Below are 20,582 nucleotides of genomic sequence, written 5' to 3'. Positions count from 1 at the left end.
TTCATCATGCCCAGACGCACAAAAAAGTCTCAGGCCGCCAATGTGCCAGGTCTACAGGAAGGCGGCCATTTTGGATGGAAACTGCGTTTACGTGCCATTTTTGACCGATTCCACGCCTTGCATAAGATCGAACTTGTCCTACAGATTTCATGCTACAGACTTCAAACTTGGCCAGGTTACTCTTAAGACATGGGGGGGAAAATTCATGGGTAAACTTTTTCATAACTTAAAGGGCGTGGGCATGGCGACGCCTCAAAGTTTGATGACTCGCCATCACTCGCCACAAAAAATTAAGTCACTTATAACTCCCACATACATCATCCAATCTGTCCCAAACTTCATACGGTGAATGCTGGACCCAGCCTGAACGCGCATGTACAAAATAGTGACATCCACCTATAGCGCCACCTGCTGGTGCTTGGAAACATCTTTTTTTTTCCACTCCTTGCATTTGATCAAACTCCTCCTACAGATTTAATGGTAACAGCTCCAAACTTGGCCAGGTTACTCTTAAGACATGGGGGGAAAGAATCATGGAGAGACTTTGTCAAAACTCAAAGGGCGTGGCCGTAGCGACGCCTCAAAGTTATGACTCGCCATGAAAAATTAAGTCGCTTATAACTTCCACATACATTATCCAATCTGTGCCAAACTTCATACGGTGATATCTGGACCCAGCCTGAACGCGCATAGATAAAATAGTGACATCCACCAACAGCGCCACCTGCTGGTGGTCAGAAACGTCTTTTTTTTTCCACAACTCGCATTTGATCTAACTCCTCCTACAGATTTAATGGAAACAGCTCCAAACTTGGCCAGGTTACTCTTAAGCTAGGGGGGAAGAAAACTCTTGAGAAACTTTTCCAAACTCTGAAAGGTGTGGGCGTGGCCAGGCGGTGAAAATCGTGTGATGGCGTTTGTGATTTTAAAGCCTTTTCATCATTGCAACATCATGAAACTTGGCACACACGTCCACCCTGACGACCTCGTACGTATGTAAAGGGTATTGTGTGTGTGTGGATCAAAATGGCTCAGTGGCGCCCCCTAGAAATTTTCAAAAACCCCTCCGCATTGGGGTTATTATGTGCTCGTACGTACGCAGAGGGTATCGTGCGTGTGGGCAGAGCTGCAGCTCCAGCGTCCAGCGCATGCCCCAACGTACGCACATCCCAACGTACGCCATCTCGGTCCCGCCTACAGCTTCTTGCAGCTTTCTAGTTTTTTTTTTTTTTTTTTCTCCTCCGTTATTCTTATTCTTTGCAAAAGGTATGCAAAAACTCTTGAAATTTTGCGAGCGCCACCTGCCAGTCGACGACATGAAAGAATCTAAACTTTATATTTTTGGGAGTCGCTCATTGACTCTTTAGCGCCCCCTACAATGCTTAAAAATGGTGCCCGCAATGGGGTTAGTTTCGCGTGGGACAACGAAATTCGGTACACTCATTCATCATTCCCAGACGCACAAAAAAGTCTCATGCCGCCAATGTGCCACGTCCACAGGAAGGCGGCCATTTTGGATGGAAAGTGCGTTTTCGTGCCATTTTTGACCGATTCCACGCCTTGCATAAGATCGAACTCGTCCTACAGATTTAATGCTACAGACTTCAAACTTGGCCAGGTTACTCTTAAGACATGGGGGGGAAAAATCATTGGCCAACTTTTTCAAAACTTAAAGGGCGTGGCCGTGGCGACGCCTCAAAGTTTGATGACTCGCCATCACTCGCCACAAAAAATTAAGTCGCTTATAACTCCCACATACATTATCCAATCTGTCCCAAACCTCATACGGTGAATGCTGGACCCAGCCTGAACACGTACATATTATCATATTGACATCCACCTATAGCGCCACCTGCTGGTGGTTGGAAACATCTTTTTTTTTCCATACCTCGCATTTGATCAAACTCCTCCTACATATTTAATGCAAAAACCTTCAAACTTGCCCAGGTTACTCTTAAGACATTGGGGGAACAATTCATGGAGAAACTTTTTCAAACCTCAAAGGGCGTGGCCGTGGCGAAGCCTCAAATTTATGACTCGCCATGAAAAATTAAGTCGCTTATAACTTCCACATACATTATCCAATCTGTCCCAAACTCCATACGGTGATGGCTAGACCCAGCCTGAACGCGTACATATTATCATAGTATCATCCACCTATAGCGCCACCTGCTGGTGGTCGGAAACATCTGTCTTTTTTCACACCTCGCATTTGATCAAACTCCTCCTACATATTTAATGCAAAAACCTTCAGACTTGGCCAGGTTGCTCTTAGGACATGGGAAACTGCAAGCAGTGAAACTGCAAGGACCCTATAGTATCTGTAAGGTTTATTATTATTTTTCTCCTCCGTTATTCTTATTCTTTGCAAAAGGTATGCGAAAACTCAGGAAATTTTACGAGCGCCACCTGCCAGTCGACGACATGAAAGAATCTAAACTTTAAATTTTTGGGAGTCTCCAGCGTCCAGCGCATTCCCCAACGTACGCACATCCCAACGTACGCACACCTCGGTCCCGCTCACAGCTGCTTGCAGCTTTCTAGTTTATTTATTTATTTATTTTTTCGTTAGCACAAGTTTCTTGTGTTTACCTTGAATAGGGATGGCTCAGGTAATCCTGAAACATCCCATAGTTAAGCTGCTATAGGCCTAGACTGCTGGGGGGCCTCATCTGTCACACCTTTCCTCACTTTACTCTCTTTATGTATATGTGATATTATTGTGGTCATTAACTCGTGTTTCCCTGTTCCAACAGATATCCTTTGAATGGTGTTACAGTGCCGCCACAGCCGCGGCCCCCTCCCCCCCCTTTCTGTCTTCTCAAACCCCAGCTGGTGGAGGCGGATGGCCACCCTTCCTGAGTCTGGTTCTGCCAGAGGTTTCTTCCTGTTAAAAGGGAGTCGTTTCTCTCCACAGTCGCCTCAGGCACGCTCAGGCCGGGAGATTGGACCGAAAAACAAAAAGTTTTCAGTGCAATCTGTTGGTTTTCTTAGCTAGGAAATTGTTTTTGAATTGGCTCTATATGAACGAATTGGATTATTTTATGAATTATGATTATTATTATTTAATTGAATTCCAATTGGCTTGAATTGGACTTACTATCTAAGTGCCTTGAGATGACATTTGTTGTATTTGGCGCTATATAAATAAAAATTAATTGAATTGAATTGAATTGAATTGAACACGTTTATTCGTGTCCCTGCCCTCTCTTTCCTCCTTTGTTCTTTTCCGCGGGGGTGCTGCACCGCCGCGGGGCCTTTAAAAATTGAACATTCTAAATGTGACGTCACGAGCTACCAAAGCTACCAAAGCAAATTCTCAAGCGAAGCTTCTCCAGCTACCTCCGCTACCAGGTAGCGTAGGTCGCCCTTGGTGTACACGCAGCATGAGTGTCCGGGGGCCGGGCGGTCCCAACACCCCCACCTGCTCCCAGCAGGACAGAAGGAAATGTCTGATGTCTTCTCTGCCCTATAAACTGAGAACTCTGAGAACTCTGCACCTTTGAACATCACAGCCTCTGGATGGAAATGTTGCCCTGCTGCAGATAATAAACAGACAGCTTTCTTCTTCTTTTCCCTAACAGTGTTGTAAGGACGGTTTCCTGGAGTCAAAGCTTCCAGAGGCTGGAAGCCAGAGTCTCTAATGAGGAATATTCTTTAATACGGTGAACACCGGGTCATTCAGCTCGCATCATCAGAGCCTGGAACAAAGACACCAGGTCCCCTTTATGCCCTAAGGTTCAGGCAGCACATCTGTCTTTAGATGTTTAGAACTGAATTGTTTGGTGTACAATTCAGTTCAACATTCCATTGAAGCTTTTCCATTACATTTCAGCCTGAAATCCTTCCGGCTCTGTTTTCAATCCTTCAGCCTCTTCAGCCCAGACCTAAACAATTGTTTTCAGCCATTTTCACCAAACCTTCAGCTTTGTGAACCCTTTCCATTGCTTTTGTTCAGTTTCACATACTTCCACTGCAGCTTTTCAGCCTTCAAATGCTTCTGCATTACTTCCTGCTTCTGAAGAGTGCAGACGTGTCTCTGCTTCCTCCTGCTGCTTATTGCTTTATTCGCTTTTAAATCATTCTACTTCTTTCCACAAGTCTTGGATATAATTTCATTCTTTTATTCTTTTTCTTTCAATTGTATATTTGTAAACGGAATTAGCCCTCCTGTTTACAAAGAAAATCGGACAGAACAATGACTCCTAACCCTGCAGTATCAGTGAGCTGCACACAGTGTGAGCTACTCTTTGCGAAGGTAGCACAGCTCGAGAAGAGGATTGAAACGCTGCAAGACATTCGTAACGACGAGGAATTTATTGACTCTATTATAGCTCCTGCGCAGGCTGTGGAGCCTTCAACTCAGATCTTTCTACACGGGATCACAGCTAATGTGGAATCTCACACTGCAGACCTGGCTGACACACTTCCCTGGATTTGTCCAAATGACACTGGAATATCTGGTGTAGCTTCCAAACCGGACGGTCCGACTGACATCTCCCACTGGGACAGTGTTGGTGCCAAACCCAAATCATCAACCCCAGCCAGGATCTGGTCTCATGTTGTCTGTCGCAGAGGTAAACCCAGCACCAAACCTAAACCTCCAGCACTCACTCCGCCACCTGAAGTTCTATTGCACAATAGATACGATCCGTTGACTCAAAATAGAGTGTGTGATGATGAATGTAACCCAAACATGGAGACAAACAAGAGAAATGGCCCCAAACTTCAGCCAAGGGCTAACCAGATCATCAGGAGAAGCCCAAATCCCACAACCAAGGTGAGGACTACAGAAGCGATCGACACCTCCACACAAAAAGGAATAGACACCATTCTAATCGGGGATTCTATAACGCAGCATGTCAGAATGGCAAAGACGGAAAATATAACTTTTTCTGATACATCAGTCAGGGAAGTGATAGATATTTTGCCGACCATTCTGTCTACTCATCCAGATGGCACGAGGATCATTGTCCACACAGGGTCTTTTGATATTCTGAGAAGGAAGACTGGCTCTGAGATCCTGAAGAAGGATTTTTCTCTGCTGTTGGAGAGTCTGTGTCACTATGGAGCACACCGGGTCTCCATTTCAGGCCCCATTCCTACTGTGGGTAAAGGAATTGAACTTCTTGGACTTCTTGGCCTAAACACATGGTTGTCAAATGCATGCATCGCCCATGGGATTAAGTTCATTGATAACTTTAATATCTTTTGTCACAGTATTAAATTGTGACTTCTGCTAAGACTTCAGCCACTGGTTTTGTGTTTATTTGTTCACATTTTCAAGTATTTGTCTCTTTTCCAAGAATATTTCTGCTTTTATTCAGCTGCTGGTCCTTCCGTAACTACTTTTCAGACTTCAGCACTTATGTGTTTTCTAAATTGTCTTCCCATCTGTCTCGGTACCTAACTTACCGCACTTACTCTAGCACTAGTTCTGTTCTCAGCTGTTTGGTTTTGGAAGGAAATGCACTTCTGATTTCTTGTGACCTGAAGTTCTTTTGCCTCCCGATGTGGAACACACTGATTGTAAGTCGCTTTGGATAAAAGCGTCTGCAGAATAACCGTAATGTAATGTAATGTAATTTGAAGAAAAAGCTTTATCTGGTTTTATTTTGCTTTCCTGTTTCATTAGCACGGTTAAACATGCGAGCATTTTATCAACACAACTGTCCAATTCTAAAACTACTGTTGAAGCTGTGAACCTTGTTGACCTTAATTTCACCTACCTCAGCCACAGGATGTCTTACCTTTCTGTGTTCCACATCCTGCCAGTTGATAGAAATGAAAAATTTGTGACTCATTACTTCTTTGGCATCATTGGGACCCCCCCCTAATCTGTCAGTCCAAACAGAACTCTGTGAGACTGAAGCATTGACAGGTGAAATCAGTGCAGGAGCAGTTTCACTCGGGGGCTGTACCTCTGTTTGGGGTCCTTCTTCAGCAGGCCGGCCAGCAGGGCCTTGGCCTCGGGCGTCAGGTTCCTGGGGAAGCGGATCTCCTCCATCAGAATGAGCTCAAACAGACGCTCATGGTCCTGGTTGTAAAAAGGCAGGCGGCCGCACATCATCTCATACATGACTACACCGAGACCCCACCAGTCCACCGCCCGGCCGTAGTCATTGTCTTCTAGAACCTGTTGAGCAGAGACATTTCCATGTTTCCAACAGAACCAGATTACACTTTGAACCATCTGAAGGCAGCCAAGACTTTGTGGAGGTGCCAAGAGATTATGAAAAGGACAAAGTTCTGATGATGTCAATGACAAAAGTCAGATGTATAAATGGTTTAATGAGAGAGAAGGGCTTTACTTTAATTTCATAGTATTCTCCAGAGTATTTGAAGATCCTCATCAGAACAGTGAAACAGTGGAGAGGTTCCCAAAGAGCAAACATGCAGGAGGCAGCTGGAGGGGAACTGCTTTTTATGGTGGTTTTAAAGAGCCGTTTCTGCATTCTGTTAGCCAACAGGCTGCAGCCAAGAAACTGAGCTGAGGTACAATGTTCTCCCTTTCTTATGCATCTCTTTAATTCAGTGAACGTCTATCTGCTTGGACGCTCGTCATATGTGACCATTAAATAGCAACAAACCAACCTGTTTCCCCACAAAGGGTTTGTCACCATCATGCTTGGCTGTTGTTGCTGTTGGGTTTCTGAGTCTTAGGTGAGGGCGGGGCAGGTTTCCCGGGACTCTGGGGCAGAGGCTGGATCACTCCTGCCGTCACACCTGTTCGTCATCTACCCTCGTCAGAACACCCTTTTTAAGGATATCTCACTTCCTGAGTGAGATCCGGCTCCCTTCTAAATCTCCAGAGAAAGCCTTTTCTCAGCGTTACCTCGTGTCTTTGTCTCCCACTGTTCCCTTTGCCATGGAAATTGGATGACATTTGTCTAACTTTGAGGACAATATGCAACAACGAAATGATGCTAAAAGTGAATTTTGGTTACTGAAAGTGTTCAGGCTAAGATTGCTTCATACAGGATTTAAATGTACGAATTATCACATCTTCCTTGTCATGGTGGGATAACAATGTTTGTGATGCTGCCATGGCTCTGACAAAAAAAAACAACTTTGAGGCATCATAATTGCCTTGACAATTCACAGGCCAAGTTTGTAGTAGATGAGTTCAGCAGAATGAAGGTGGCTCAAAGTGTGAAAATGTCACTGATTGTTACCACAAGGTTTGAGGGTGGCATTTCATCCATATCGGCATGCAGATGTGCCCGGGCAGAGACGAATTATACATTTTTAGTTTGGGCCTGATTGGATCATATATGACTGAGTTTTAACAACATCATCATCATTCAAGGCGAATGGTTAAAATTAGTGAGCCAGTGAGCTCATGCTTTAATTAATGTCCATGAATTACTATCTGTTCCGATCCAAACTTTGAAGGGATTTCATCGTGAGAAAGCACAAGCACAGTGATCACAAAGAATGTCTCCTTTAAAGTAGCACAATGTAGCTTATCAGAGTTAGCACAATGATTTAATAAACTATTAAACTACAGCAGATGGTGTAATCCTGGACATGATACCTGGAAGGAGAAGATTTGTACTCAATCAGCTCTGAGTTTCCATTCATATCATCTACTGAGCGTTGGGTTATTCTGGTGAGGGTGTAGGACTCACCGAAGCTACAAACAACGTCTCAATGCGTTCGCCGTCTCTCTCTCTGCTTCACTTCCACGAGGAAAATAAAGTTGGATTTGTTATATGCACATTTTCAGGGCTGCATGGTGGTGTGGCAGTCAGGGCTGTCGCCTCACAGCAGAGGTTTGACTACCTTTTGACAAAAGGTAGTCACTGATGAATTCTACTTTTTCAACCACTGTCTCTACACCTTCTCCTCTGATCTGGCAACCTTTTTGGGGCCTGATACTTTGGGGGCCCCGAAGGACAAAAATACCCAGGACAACTGAAATGTGACCTGAGCACTTTGCTCAAAGACATGCACATCAATGTAGCTGGATATATGATGAATAAAGAATAGCCTGTGTACAAACCTCCATGTTTTCTGCACACAACAGGACATTTATCTATGCAAAATGTAAGAATAAATGAAAGATTAGGCCCACACCTTTGATTCTCTGGAGTAATGCTTTTAACTGTGACAGCTTGTTTTAACTCATGAGACCCCCCACTCCCTCTTCCTTACCTGTCCACAACATCAATTTGTTGCACCTGTTCTCAAACAGAACTTTCTCCTGTTCTTAACCAACCAGACTGTTCAAGAAGGTGTTTCCTGTCAACGACCTGTATATAAAACCATTCCGGACATGATTCCAGTGTTAGTGTCCCCATTCCTGGATTCTCTTCATTCAGAAGTGTTGGCTCATTATAGACCTATATCCAATCTCCCTTTTATGTCTAAAGTTCTTGAAAAATTAGTTGCAGCTCAGCTTTGTGATCACTTACACAGAAATAATCTGTTTGAAGAGTTTCAGTCAGGATTCAGAGTGCATCATAGCACAGAAACTGCACTGCTGAAAGTTACCAATGATCTCCTCTTAGCCTCTGATAGCGGACTTGTGTCTGTGCTTGTCCTGTTGGATCTCAGTGCTGCATTTGATACGGTCGATCACAGTATCTTATTACAGAGACTTGAACATGTTATTGGGATTAAAGGAACTGCATTAGGCTGGTTTAAGTCATATTTATCTGATAGATTTCAGTTTTTTCTTGTAAATGAAGAATCTTCCTCACACACCAGAGTAAGTCATGGAGTTCTCCAGGGTTCTGTGCTTGGACCGATTCTTTTCACTTTATACATGCTTCCATTAGGTAACATTATTAGACAGCATACTGACTCGCATATAAAACAGGTTTCTAGGACTGCCTTCTTTCACCTTCGTAATATTGTTAAAATCAGGAACATCTTGTCTCAGAGTGATGCAGAAAAACTAGTCCATGCATTTGTTACTTCAAGATTGGACTACTGTAATTCTTTATTATTGGGCTGTCCCACATATTCTCTGAAAAGCCTTCAGTTGATCCAAAATGCTGCAGCCAGAGTTCTGATGAGAACTAACAGCAGAGATCATATTTCTCCAGTTTTAGCTTCTCTTCATTGGCTCCCTGTTAAATTCAGAATAGAATTTAAGATTCTTCTCCTTACATATAAAGCTCTTAATGACCGAGCTCCATCATATCTTAAAGATCTCATTGTAAGATATTTTCCTAACAGAGCACTTTGTTCCCAAACTGCAGGTTTACTTGAGGTTCCCAGAGTTTCTAAAAGTAGAATGGGAGGCAGAGCCTATAACAAAGAATTGGATTGTAATTGGCTGGATATGAAGTGTAGCTTTGAAGTACTTGAGATGACATTTGTTGTGACATGGTGCTAAATACATAAAACTGAATTGAATTTTCCAAAATTACTAGAAGTAATTAAAGTAAAAGTATGGAACCAAAATCAAGCAGCTGTGCCAGCCTCACCCTCATCTCCTTACTGTAAAAAATAATAAAATATCCGCAGCACAAGTGAGTTACTGCTAAATATCCAAAGTTATCAGCCCTCTCTAAGCCTTACCTCAGGAGCCAAATATTCAGGAGTTCCGCAGAAGGTTTTCATGGTTGCATCTGGAGTAATGCCCTCCTTACAAAGACCAAAATCTGTGATTTTGACGTGTCCATCTTTGTCCAGCATCAGATTTTCTAGCTGTGACAGAGGGAAAGAACCCAACAAATCAGGTCTCTCCAAACACCTTATAAACTTCCTGAACATTAAGAAAAAAAAACACATGGTTTGTTAACAATGTCATGGAGCTGAGATGTTGTGAACAGTAGCCGTTAATTGAAAATATACAGCAGTGAAGTGCTCTGAAACTGCTGAAATGTGATGCCAGCGGGAGCTTTTTGGATCATTTCACTCCTTACTTAGTATAGCACCGTTGCTAACTGTTGAATTCAGTGTGTACTCTGTTCAGTTAAGATGGAAAATGAAAAATTGAACATTAAATTTCACATTTCTCTCAGTTCAACTCATCTGGATTCTGTTTTTTAACAACCAAAGTGAGCCATGATGACATATATGTGCTGCATCAGTGTACTGTGCACTCAGATCACCTTCAGATCCCGGTAGACCACATCCCGTGAGTGCAGGTACTCCAGCGCTGACACGATCTCTGCACCATAGAAGCGTGCTCGCTCCTCTGTGAACACTCGCTCTCGTGACAGGTGGAAGAAAAGCTGCAGGACGAGAGCAGCTGAGTCAAACACGGCCCTGTCACTGCAGAAGATGTGAAAGAGAGAACTCTGATGTGTGCATGTCAAGTCTCACCTCCCCTCCATTAGCATATTCCATCACAAAACAGAGCCGGTCGTGGGTTTGAAAGGCATATTTCAGTGTCTGCAACCAAAACATCACAATGAAAAACCTCTGCCATCCTGACATTAGGGAGAAGAAAGCTGCTGAGATCAGGAGTCAGAAAAGCTGCCCATTAGGTGTGTCGAGTCACCTCTGAAGAAGCCTTCAATGTCAGCCTTCAATTAATATTCATCTTACACTCAGAGGCTTTCTCAAACTGAGGAGTAAAGAACAAACATGGAAACTCTAATCTTAAACAAAAGGAGGACTGAAAACATTTCTGATGTTTAGAGCAGACTATGATGAGAACACTGGCACTGTGGGCTTTGGCTTCGCTGATGTCTGTGCCTCAGCAAAAAGAAAAGAAATGATTTCAATCTGGGCATGTTTTATGTTACCTCCTGCTCTCCCTGGCAGAGCCGGGTCGGAACACGTCTGCTTTGGGATATTCCATCACTCCCTGAGTCCTGACTTAGTCCTTTTTAGATGGTGTTAACCCAGAATCAGAATATCTTTAAACTAAATGGAGGTAACTCTCAGATTTGGCACTATGAAAGATCGAGAGGTAAATATGAAATAAGAACTACCGGTAGATTAAAGGGCACCCAGTGAGTTTCTTGGGGTTATAATTATGGGGTTATTGTGCAGCCCCAGGGTGGGGTGGGGTTAGGTAACCCTTTCTTCTCAGCAGCATCCCACTGGCTCAGTGGCAGAATAACTCCAGCAGCCTTTCTTATGACCCCCAGGAGGTCAAATCTCTGAGCTTTTTTCAGGGGTGCGGTGGGGTTTGCAGTCAGGTCCTCCCTGATGTGGGTACCCAGGAAAGCTGAAGTCTGAGACCCTCTCTACGTAGTTCATGCTGATTGGCTGGCTCTCCAGCTTATGATCAGTTCGTTGGCCTTTGAGGTGTAAAAGATCGAATTATTCTCTGCACCACATCCAGACAACTGCTGGACCTCCTCACCTCCTTCTGTAATGAGACCACCAGGGTTGTGTCATCCACCAATGGATTGATGGCATTGCTCAGGTGGGTGGGGGTGCAGTTGTGGGTGCAGAGCGTACAGAAGTGTAAATACAGTAGAATACGGTAGAATACAGTACTTTCTGTGACACTGTGGTAGCGTCTGAGAGCTTTTATGGTGTGGCGTGCTGGAGCAGCGGCAGAAAGGGACAGGATGAAACTCAATGCCTGAGACAGCCAGCTCTGTCCTGGGCCCTCTGGACCCCGTGGAGCAGGTAGGTGAGGAGAGGCTGCTATCCCAGCTAACAGCACCTCCCACCCCCCGCATGTGATGGTACAGGCTATGAGCAGCTCCTTCAGCAACAGACTTTAACTCCCGCAGTGGAGGAAGGAGCGCTGCTGCAGCTCATTCCCACCATCAGACTCCATAACACCTCATCATCCATCATCACTGCTCCTTACTGTTTCACCTCCATCTTATCATGTTCATGCTGTTCAGACTATTTCACATCCCGTACACACCTTCATGGATTTATTTACCTCTTTTTGTGTCTATTCCTTCATTACCGAGCTCTGGAACGTGCATTTTTCTCACTTGTGGGAAAATAAAGGATATTCTATTCTACTGTAAAATAGTTGTTCACGTCGGCGTTAATGACACCCGGTTACGCCAATCGGAGGTCACTAAAATTAATGTTGCATCGGTGTGTAATTTAGCCAGAACAATGTGGGACTCCGTAGTTTTCTCTGGACCCCTGCCAAATCTGACCAGTGATGACATGTTTAGCCGCATGTCGTCCTACAATCGCTGGTTGTCTAGATGGTGTCCAGCAAACAACGTGGGCTACAGAGATAATTGGCAATCTTTCTGGAGAAAACCTGGTCTGATCCCACGTTGGAAGGAGCAGCTCTCATTTCTAGAAATATGGACGAATTTATCAGTCACCCTAAAACATGACAACCCAGGGCTCAGAGCAGGATGCAGAGTTGTAGTCTTACACACTTCTCTGCAGCCTCCTACCTGCTACTACCCCCCAAAACCCCATAATGACTGAGTCCGCTCCCACACCACCCAAATGAAATAAATCAATAAACATAAGAGGAGAAAATCCAGAAAACCTAAATAACTGAACAAAAACATCAAACTATTAAATGTGAATGCTGAATATCAGATCTCTGTTAGTGAATGAGTCGACTTTAGTAACCATCCGCCACACCCCTCCCAAGCATGAAGTATGTTTTAATCCACCTAAGACGGGAAAATGTCACCTATGACTTATTCTGCTAATGTTGCTAACACTGTGATTCAGTGACAAACTGCTGTGATTTGACTGGTTTCCTGCATTTTTATACCCTCTAACGTCTTCACGAATATAGGGTGTCACAGATGATCCCGGTGCACAGAAAAAGGAGGAAACATTGAAGAAGGAACAGCACAACAGTTCGGGAGGCCACGCACTGAACAACAGGAAATACAACAGCTGTCAAACCTTGTGGGGACACTATTCCAGACCGGGGATGTCCCAGAAACCCTAAAAATGCTTAGATCAGCATTTAAAATCACAAGTAGAGGAATACAAGTCCTATTCTAGATCATTCTTTGCTGCACATAGCCTATTATGGTTTTAAAGAGCTAATTATCTCCTAACAAACAGCAGTAGGATGATAGCAGTCATTAAACAAACACCTTATTTAGTTTGAAAGCAACACAACACACAATAAATGAAAAACTAATGTGTCTCACCGTAAGAAAGGGGTGCCTGGTGTTCTGTAACACTCTGCTCTCTGTCACCGTGTGGGCCACCTCATCCTGCCAACAAACAGACAAGAGCCAAACGCTGAAAACACTGAAACAGTTTCAGAACAAACGAGCACAGCTCTGCAGTGACCACTGAAAGTTAGGAGCCACAGAATATCCTCCTTACTTTAATCTCCTTCAATCCCCAAGAACAAGAGCAAAAGTGCACAGATGCAAACAGATGCAAACAGATGCAAACATTCAAACAGATGCAAACAGATGCAAACAGATTGCATTGGACTGTGAGGTGTTGATGATTAATTCAGCTAATTAACTTGATAAGAGGTGTGAGTCAAAGGGGAGAGTTGCTGTACTGTCTCCATGTTATTTAGACCCATAAAAATATATCAGCATGTGGAAAGAGGGCACAATATGAAGATGTCCAGGTGCAATGGTCAAAAAACCACCGAAGGTGTGAAGACAGCGCGAGCTAACATTAAGCGTTCAGTGATCATCATGTCAGACACACCAGTCTGAAAGCTAGCAGCACATGTAGCTTTCGGCTACATCAGTAATGAGTCTGTTTTCTTTTGTTTTCATGTCACCCATCATCAGCATTGCTGAGTGGATGATCGAGCTCCATCTCAGTAGAAACACACAACCACTTCCTGTGCTGCGTCTGGTCTCCCTAAAGCCTCGGGCTCTAACCCTCACCCAAATCTTTGTTGTTTAAATACTCTGAAAGAAATTCATGATGCTATATAAAATGTGACAGAATGCATAAAGCCTGGAGTTCCAAGCCTTACTTACCTTGGCTATTATGACCATTTTGCGTAGTATTTTCATGGCATAATGTACTCCAGTGGACTTCTCTTTGACTAGAATCACCTTTCCAAAGGTACCCTTCCCAAGGAGCTTAAGGTATTCGAAATCACTCATCGTCTGTAAAAGACACAAAGAGTGTATTAAACGTTGGACTTATAGTGTGAAAGAGAATAGGACAGAATAAAAACATGAACCATGTTTCTTTGGGCATCAGAGCGCACAGTACAGCGGAGACAGCTAAGAGGAGGAGGACATGCAGCAGAGGCCAACAAGTCAAAACACACACAGTCAGAAGAAGCAGTAAGCATCACATTCAAGAGTCCCAGATATGAAGAGCTGGACTGCACGAGGCCCTGATGCACACCTCCTGGCTAAGAAACCAACAGTCCTCCATGAACGCCTTCCAGCACAGATGAACCAGCTGCTGATGATGGATGGGACCCACCCAGACTGGGTAACCCAGGGGCAGACAGTCCTGATCAATAGATATATATATGTATGTATGTATGTATGTATCAAATAATCCTCTCACCACTTTGTTATGGCTCTTGGATATGGCCAGTTCCATCTCTTCCAGGCTGTTCTGGCAGGGAACACTCAACACATCCATGGGTTCCTCCTCCTCCTCCTCCTTCTGTTCCCGCATCTTCAGACTATTTGCCACCGACTGGATTGCACTCATCCACTCCTTTCTGAGAAAGCACCACAAACGGTCACAAATTTACATCCCTTCGCCATCACAGTATTCGAGCAGCCACATCCAAGTTTAAATGCTCATCAGATCAAATAATGGAAAGCTTGTTCGATATGATGTTCGTGTTTCTGTACCTCTCCTGGTTGCTTTCCACATGAAAAGTACGTTCAATGACAGTAGTCCACTGAAGGCAACGAATGACAAACGTGTTGGGCCGGGGTCTTTCAGTCTTCATTAGCTGGCACTCTGCAAACAGCATTTACAGGGGGCTCGCTTTAACTCGCTTCACTTTAACTAACTTTAACTCGCTTCACTTTAACTAACTTTAACTCACTTTAACTCGCTTCACTTTAACTCGCTTCACTTTAACTAACTTTAACTCGCTTCACTTTAACTCGCTTTAACTCGCTTCACTTTAACTCGCTTCACTTTAACTCGCTTTAACTCGCTTTAACTCGCTTCACTTTAACTTGCTTCACTTTAACTCGCTTTAACTCGCTTCACTTTAACTCACTTTAACTCGCTTCACTTTAACTAACTTTAACTCACTTTAACTCGCTTCACTTTAACTCACTTTAACTCGCTTCACTTTAACTCGCTTTAACTCACTTTAATTCGCTTTAACTCGCTTCACTTTAACTCGCTTTACTTTAACTCGCTTCACTTTAACTCACTTTAACTCGCTTTAACTCGCTTCACTTTAAATCGCTTTAACTCGCTTCACTTTAACTCACTTTAACTCATTACACTTTAACTCGCTTCACTTTAACTCGCTTCACTTTAACTCGCTTCACTTTAACTCACTTTAACTTTAACTCGCTTCACTTTAACTCGTTTCGCTTTAACTCGCTTCACTTTAACTCGCTTCACTTTAACTCGCTTCACTTTAACTCGTTTCAACTCGCTTCACTTTAACTCGTTTCAACTCGCTTCACTTTAACTCGCTTCACTTTAACTCGTTTAACTTTAACTCGCTTCACTTTAACTCGTTTCACTTTAACTCATTTCACTTTAACTCATTTCACTTTAACTTTGGGGTCGTAACTGAACGAAAACCAGCTCATCAAAGCTCACAGAACTTCTTTCAGAGAAAAGGTCATGTTGGGTGTCAAAAAATAAAATATCTCCAATCAGAGTCTAACCTGCCACAGAAAAGTTGTTGAGTGGTGAGGAGGTCTGGTCATGTAGATCAGGCTTTTCTTTGTAGCCAATAAAGGAACCGTCACTCTTCAAGATGAAATACCTTGGTCTCCATGTTTTGATATATTCACCTGGGATGGAGGGAGATACTTCAATTCAGTTGAACATGATCTCAGAAGTTCTTTAAGTCAATGGTTTGACAGTTTAATGAGTCATTTAACTCTGGTAAATATCAGTTCTGGTACTAATTACCCCTTTTGTGGAGCCAGCCCTCTCTGACTATAGTTACTTCAGCCATGGTTGGAGATGCACTTAAGAGAGGGTCAGGTACAGGAAGACAGGAAGGGGAACAGCGGCTTCTCCCTCGATCCGTTCAAATCTCAGTGAGAAAATCTGAACAGAACACGCCAAGTTAAACAAGCAATGGGAAAAAACACTTTTATGAATCTATGTACACTGAGTCCAGATGTGCACCGAGTCCAGATGTGCACTGAGTCCAGATGTACACCGAATCCAGATGTACACTGAGTCCAGATGTACACCGAATCCAGATGTACACTGAGTCCAGATGTAAACCGAATCCAGATGTACACTGAATCCAGATGTACACTGAACCCAGATGTACACCGAGCCCAGATGTACACCGAGTACAGATGTGCACTGAGCCCAGATGAACACTGAGGTGGCAATGAGGTGCCACAGCTCAGGGGCCACAGCTCAGGGGCCACAGCTCAGGGGCCACAGCTCAGGTGGCATCACTCAGGTGGCATCACTCAGGTGCCACAGCTCAGGTGGCACAGCTCAGGGGCCACAGCTCAGGTGGCACAGGTCAGACGCCACAGCTCAGTATCTAACAGATGTCTTACTCCTCTTAGAAAAGTTTAAACCGCTTCACCGTCACAGAAAACATAAAAACTGAAGTCCTTTGGTCCCATCCTGCAGAGGGATGAGGTGGCTTCTTCTTCCACTCCTCACAATAGCCGCTTTCGGACAGACCGTTCTAAGAAAGTAGTTATCAGAACTACCCTCCTCGAATTCCGTTCTGATAACTATCCTTCCCCAGCGGAACTGTTTCAGTCTGCATTCGCACATGAGTCGGGACCTGATAGGGACTGATGCGCTGCGCGCAGCCGTCTGCTTCAGTGACGTGTTAGCCGTTAGCCGTTTAGCGCTACATTCAAACACAAAACAAAACGGTAAAAGTAAGGAGAGTAGAAAAAACACCACCAAGAAGCTAATATGGAGAGCGGGGAGGCCACCGTGTTCATGGTCTGCATGATGGTGATATTAATCATGGACAATCACATCAGGCGTCTAATATCGAGGCTGGAAAAGCTCACAGAGAGAGTCAGGAGATACTTTTTCATTTCATGAAGGAAGAAAGGAGAGCAGAGCGCTGCAGACAAATGAGACCAGTGTAAGTTTAACTGATTGAACACCCGCTGGTTGTGTCTGTGTCTATGAGGAAACATTTCAGCCGTGATAGCATGACATGGGGCGTAGCTACCGACCACCACACACCTTCGTTAGATTCGTTCTATAAGAACTATGAAAAGACCCGACCTCGGAGAAGGAGCTAAATAGTTATAGGAACTAAGGGAGAAAGCCCCGAGTTCCTGTATGTCCGAACACGGGAGAAAACGGCCCCGCGGATTAAAAGGTTATTAGAACTGCCAAAGGTTCCTACAGTCCGAAAGCGGCTTATGAAGCTCCGTTACTGCTGAGCTGTGGCAGCTCAGGGGCCACAGCTCAGGGGCCACAGCTCAGGTGCCACAGCTCAGGTGCCACAGCTCAGGTGGCACAGCTCAGATGCCACAGCTCAGGTGGCACAGCTCAGGTGCCACAGCTCAGGTGCCCCAGCTCAGGTGGCAAAGCTCAGGTGGCAAAGCTCAGGTGGCACAGCTCAGGTGGCACAGCTCAGGTGGCACAGCTCAGATGCCACAGCTCAGGTGCCACAGCTCAGGTGGCACAGCTAAGGTGCCACAGCTCAGGGGCCACAGCTCAGGTGGCACAGCTCAGGTGGCACAGCTCAGGTGCCACAGCTCAGGGGCCACAGCTCAGGTGGCACAGCTCAGGGGCCACAGCTCAGGTGGCACAGCTCAGGTGTCACAGCTCAGTTGGCACAGCTCAGGTGGCACAGCTCAGGTGGCACAGCTCAGGGGCCACAGCTCAGGTGGCACAGCTCAGGGGCCACAGCTCAGGGGCCACAGCTCAGGTGGCACAGCTCAGGGGCCACAGCTCAGGTGCCACAGCTCAGGTGCCACAGCTCAGGTGCCACAGCTCAGGTGGCACAGCTCAGGTGCCACAGCTCAGGTGGCACAGCTCAGGTGGCACAGCTCAGATGCCCCAGCTCAGGTGCCACAGCTCAGGTGCCACAGCTCAGATGCCACAGCTAAGGTGCCACAGCTCAGGGGGCACAGCTCAGGGGCCACAGCTCAGGTGGCATCACTCAGGTGCCACAACTCAGGTGCCACAGCTCAGATGCCACAGCTCAGGTGGCACAGCTCAGGTGGCACAGCTCAGATGCCACAGCTCAGATGCCACAGCTCAGGGGCCACAGCTCAGGGGCCACAGCTCAGGTGCCACAGCTCAGGGGCCACAGCTCAGGGGCCACAGCTCAGGGGCCACAGCTCAGGGGCCACAGCTCAGATGGCACAGCTCAGGGGCCACAGCTCAGCAGTAACGGAGCTTCATAGTGAGGAGTGGAAGAAGAAGCCACCTCATCCCTCTGCAGGATGGGACCAAAGGACTTCAGTTTTTATGTTTTCTGTGACGGTGAAGCGGTTTAAACTCGTCTAAGAGGAGTAAGACATCTGTTAGATACTGTGAGGTCGCTTTTTGGTCAACTAGAAAAAGTTCAAACATGCTGAGAATAACTGAGGTTCAAATAATGTTCCACATCCTCTGTGGTAACTTTAGGAATTATTGTTATTTCCATTTCTATTACACACCGAGTCCAGGGTTTACAGAGACCAACAACACACGGGTGCTGCCTACATAACGTCCCGTCTCCCCTCGGTCCTCTGAGCACGCTGACCCTGCATTAGTTACGAAAGTTCATCATCAGTAAACAATATCTCACATTAGCGATCATGTGTCGCGTGGAACACAGATACACCCTGAAGAACAGCTTAAAGATTAAAGGTGCTTAAAGAACTAAAGTTTAACCAACACAAGTTTCTGAAACTAAACTGCAGATTTCCCGCACATAGTTATGAAAGAGGCCGGTTTCACGCACATTTCACGGACTTTCTTCCACGTTTCTGTCGTCCCAACGTTGTTGTGACAGGTTTGATCCAGAGTAGGCCGTCCACTCAGGAAAGAGCCGTGCTCTCTTCTTTGTGTGGCTCCAGAGTTGATTCTCTCTCCTCTGGACTCACTGCGCCACCTGTAGGCAGGAGGCCGCAAACACACTTCAAATGTAATTTTGCCAAAACAATGTCGGACTCCGTAGTTTTCTCTGGACCCCTGCCAAATCTGACCAGTGATGACATGTTTAGCCGCATGTCGTCCTACAATCGCTGGTTGTCTAGATGGTGTCCAGCAAACAACGTGGGCTACAGAGATAATTGGCAATCTTTCTGGAGAAAACCTGGTCTGATGAGGAGAGACGGCATCCATCCCACTTTGGAAGGAGCAGCTCTCATTTCTAGAAATATGGATGAATTTATTTGCCACCCTAAAACATGACAACCCAGGGCTCAGACCAGGATGCAGAGTTGTAGTCTTACACACTTCTCTGCAGCTTCCCACCTGCTGCTACCCACCCAATCGATTAACACAAAAGGAGCAAATCCTCTTGTGCAAAAAGAAATTATTAAAACAAAAACTTTAACTGAACAAAAACATCAAACTATTAAATGTGGTTTGCTGAATATCAGATCTCTCCTTTCCAAGTCTCTGTTAGTGAATGAGTTGATTTGTGATCATCATATTGATATATTTTGTCTTACAGAAACCTGGCTGCAGCAGGAGGATCATGTTAGCATCATGTTAGCATCATGTTAGCATTAATGAATCAACTCCCTGTGACTGTTTAAATGTTCACGTTCCTGGAACTACAGGCAGAGGAGGAGGAGTGGCAGCTATTTTCAGATCAGGGTTACTAATCAGTCCCAGACCCAAGATTAGTTTGAGCTCTTTTGAATCTCTGATTCTCAGTTTTTCCCACGCAAAGTGGAAATCCCAGAAACCTCTTGTGTTTGTTGTTGTGTATCGTCCACCTGGCCCTTATTCTGAGTTTCTGTCTGAATTCTCAGAGTTTTTATCCCAGTTAGTGCTGAGTACAGATAAAGTCATTGTAGTGGGTGACTTTAATATTCATGTAGATGTTGAAAATGACAGCCTGAATATGAACTTTAATTCTATATTGGACTCTATTGGATTTTCTCAGAGTGTTCACGGACCGACTCACTGCCTTAATCACACCCTTGATCTTGTGCTGACTTATGGCATTGAGAGTGAACAGTTAACAGTGTTCCCTCATAACCCTGTCTTATCTGACCATTTTCTGATAACCTTTGAGTTTACATTACTTGACTATACAGTTTCTGAGAAGAAATTTACGTATAGAAGGTGTCTATCAGAGGATGCTGTAACCAGATTTAAAGAATTAATTCCATCATCCTTTTCTTCACTGCCATGTGCAGATATGACAGAGGAAGACTACCTAAACTTTACTCCAGCAGCACTTGACTCTCTTGTTGACAGCACTATAGTTTCAATGCGTACAGCACTGGACAATGTTGCCCCTCTGAAAAGGAAGGTAATCAGTCAGAAGAGGCTGGCTCCTTGGTATAATTCACAGCTGCGTGCTTTAAAGCAGACTGCAAGAAAGCTGGAGAGACAGTGGCGTTCCTCTAATTTAGAAGAGTCTCAGTTAGTCTGGAAAGATAGTTTAACAATGTATAAGAAAG

General features: G+C 44.8%; 1 protein-coding gene across 1 annotated transcript in view; it reads right to left on the bottom strand.

Annotated features, from left to right (window-relative positions):
- The window catches only part of LOC142401575 (RAC-beta serine/threonine-protein kinase-like), a 36,098-nt gene extending 17,095 nt beyond the window's left edge, over positions 1-19,003 (bottom strand). Inside the window, exons 1-12 of the mRNA XM_075487044.1 lie at positions 18,905-19,003; positions 15,919-16,059; positions 15,669-15,797; positions 14,661-14,772; positions 14,365-14,524; positions 13,818-13,949; positions 13,014-13,079; positions 10,282-10,350; positions 10,068-10,190; positions 9,532-9,660; positions 5,922-6,136; positions 5,751-5,838 (exon numbers count right to left, since the gene is read on the bottom strand). Coding sequence (XP_075343159.1) covers positions 5,751-5,838; positions 5,922-6,136; positions 9,532-9,660; positions 10,068-10,190; positions 10,282-10,350; positions 13,014-13,079; positions 13,818-13,949; positions 14,365-14,524; positions 14,661-14,772; positions 15,669-15,797; positions 15,919-15,964 — 1,269 coding nt within the window. The 5' untranslated portion in view covers positions 15,965-16,059; positions 18,905-19,003. The remainder of the gene's footprint in view (positions 1-5,750; positions 5,839-5,921; positions 6,137-9,531; positions 9,661-10,067; positions 10,191-10,281; positions 10,351-13,013; positions 13,080-13,817; positions 13,950-14,364; positions 14,525-14,660; positions 14,773-15,668; positions 15,798-15,918; positions 16,060-18,904) is intronic.
- Between the last annotated feature and the right edge of the window lie 1,579 nt (positions 19,004-20,582).

The sequence above is a fragment of the Odontesthes bonariensis genome, chromosome 16 (genome assembly GCF_027942865.1).
Source record: "Odontesthes bonariensis isolate fOdoBon6 chromosome 16, fOdoBon6.hap1, whole genome shotgun sequence".
NCBI lineage: Eukaryota > Metazoa > Chordata > Actinopteri > Atheriniformes > Atherinopsidae > Odontesthes > Odontesthes bonariensis.
Note: the sequence above shows the minus strand (reverse complement) of the source record. Positions and strands in the feature narration are given on the sequence as shown.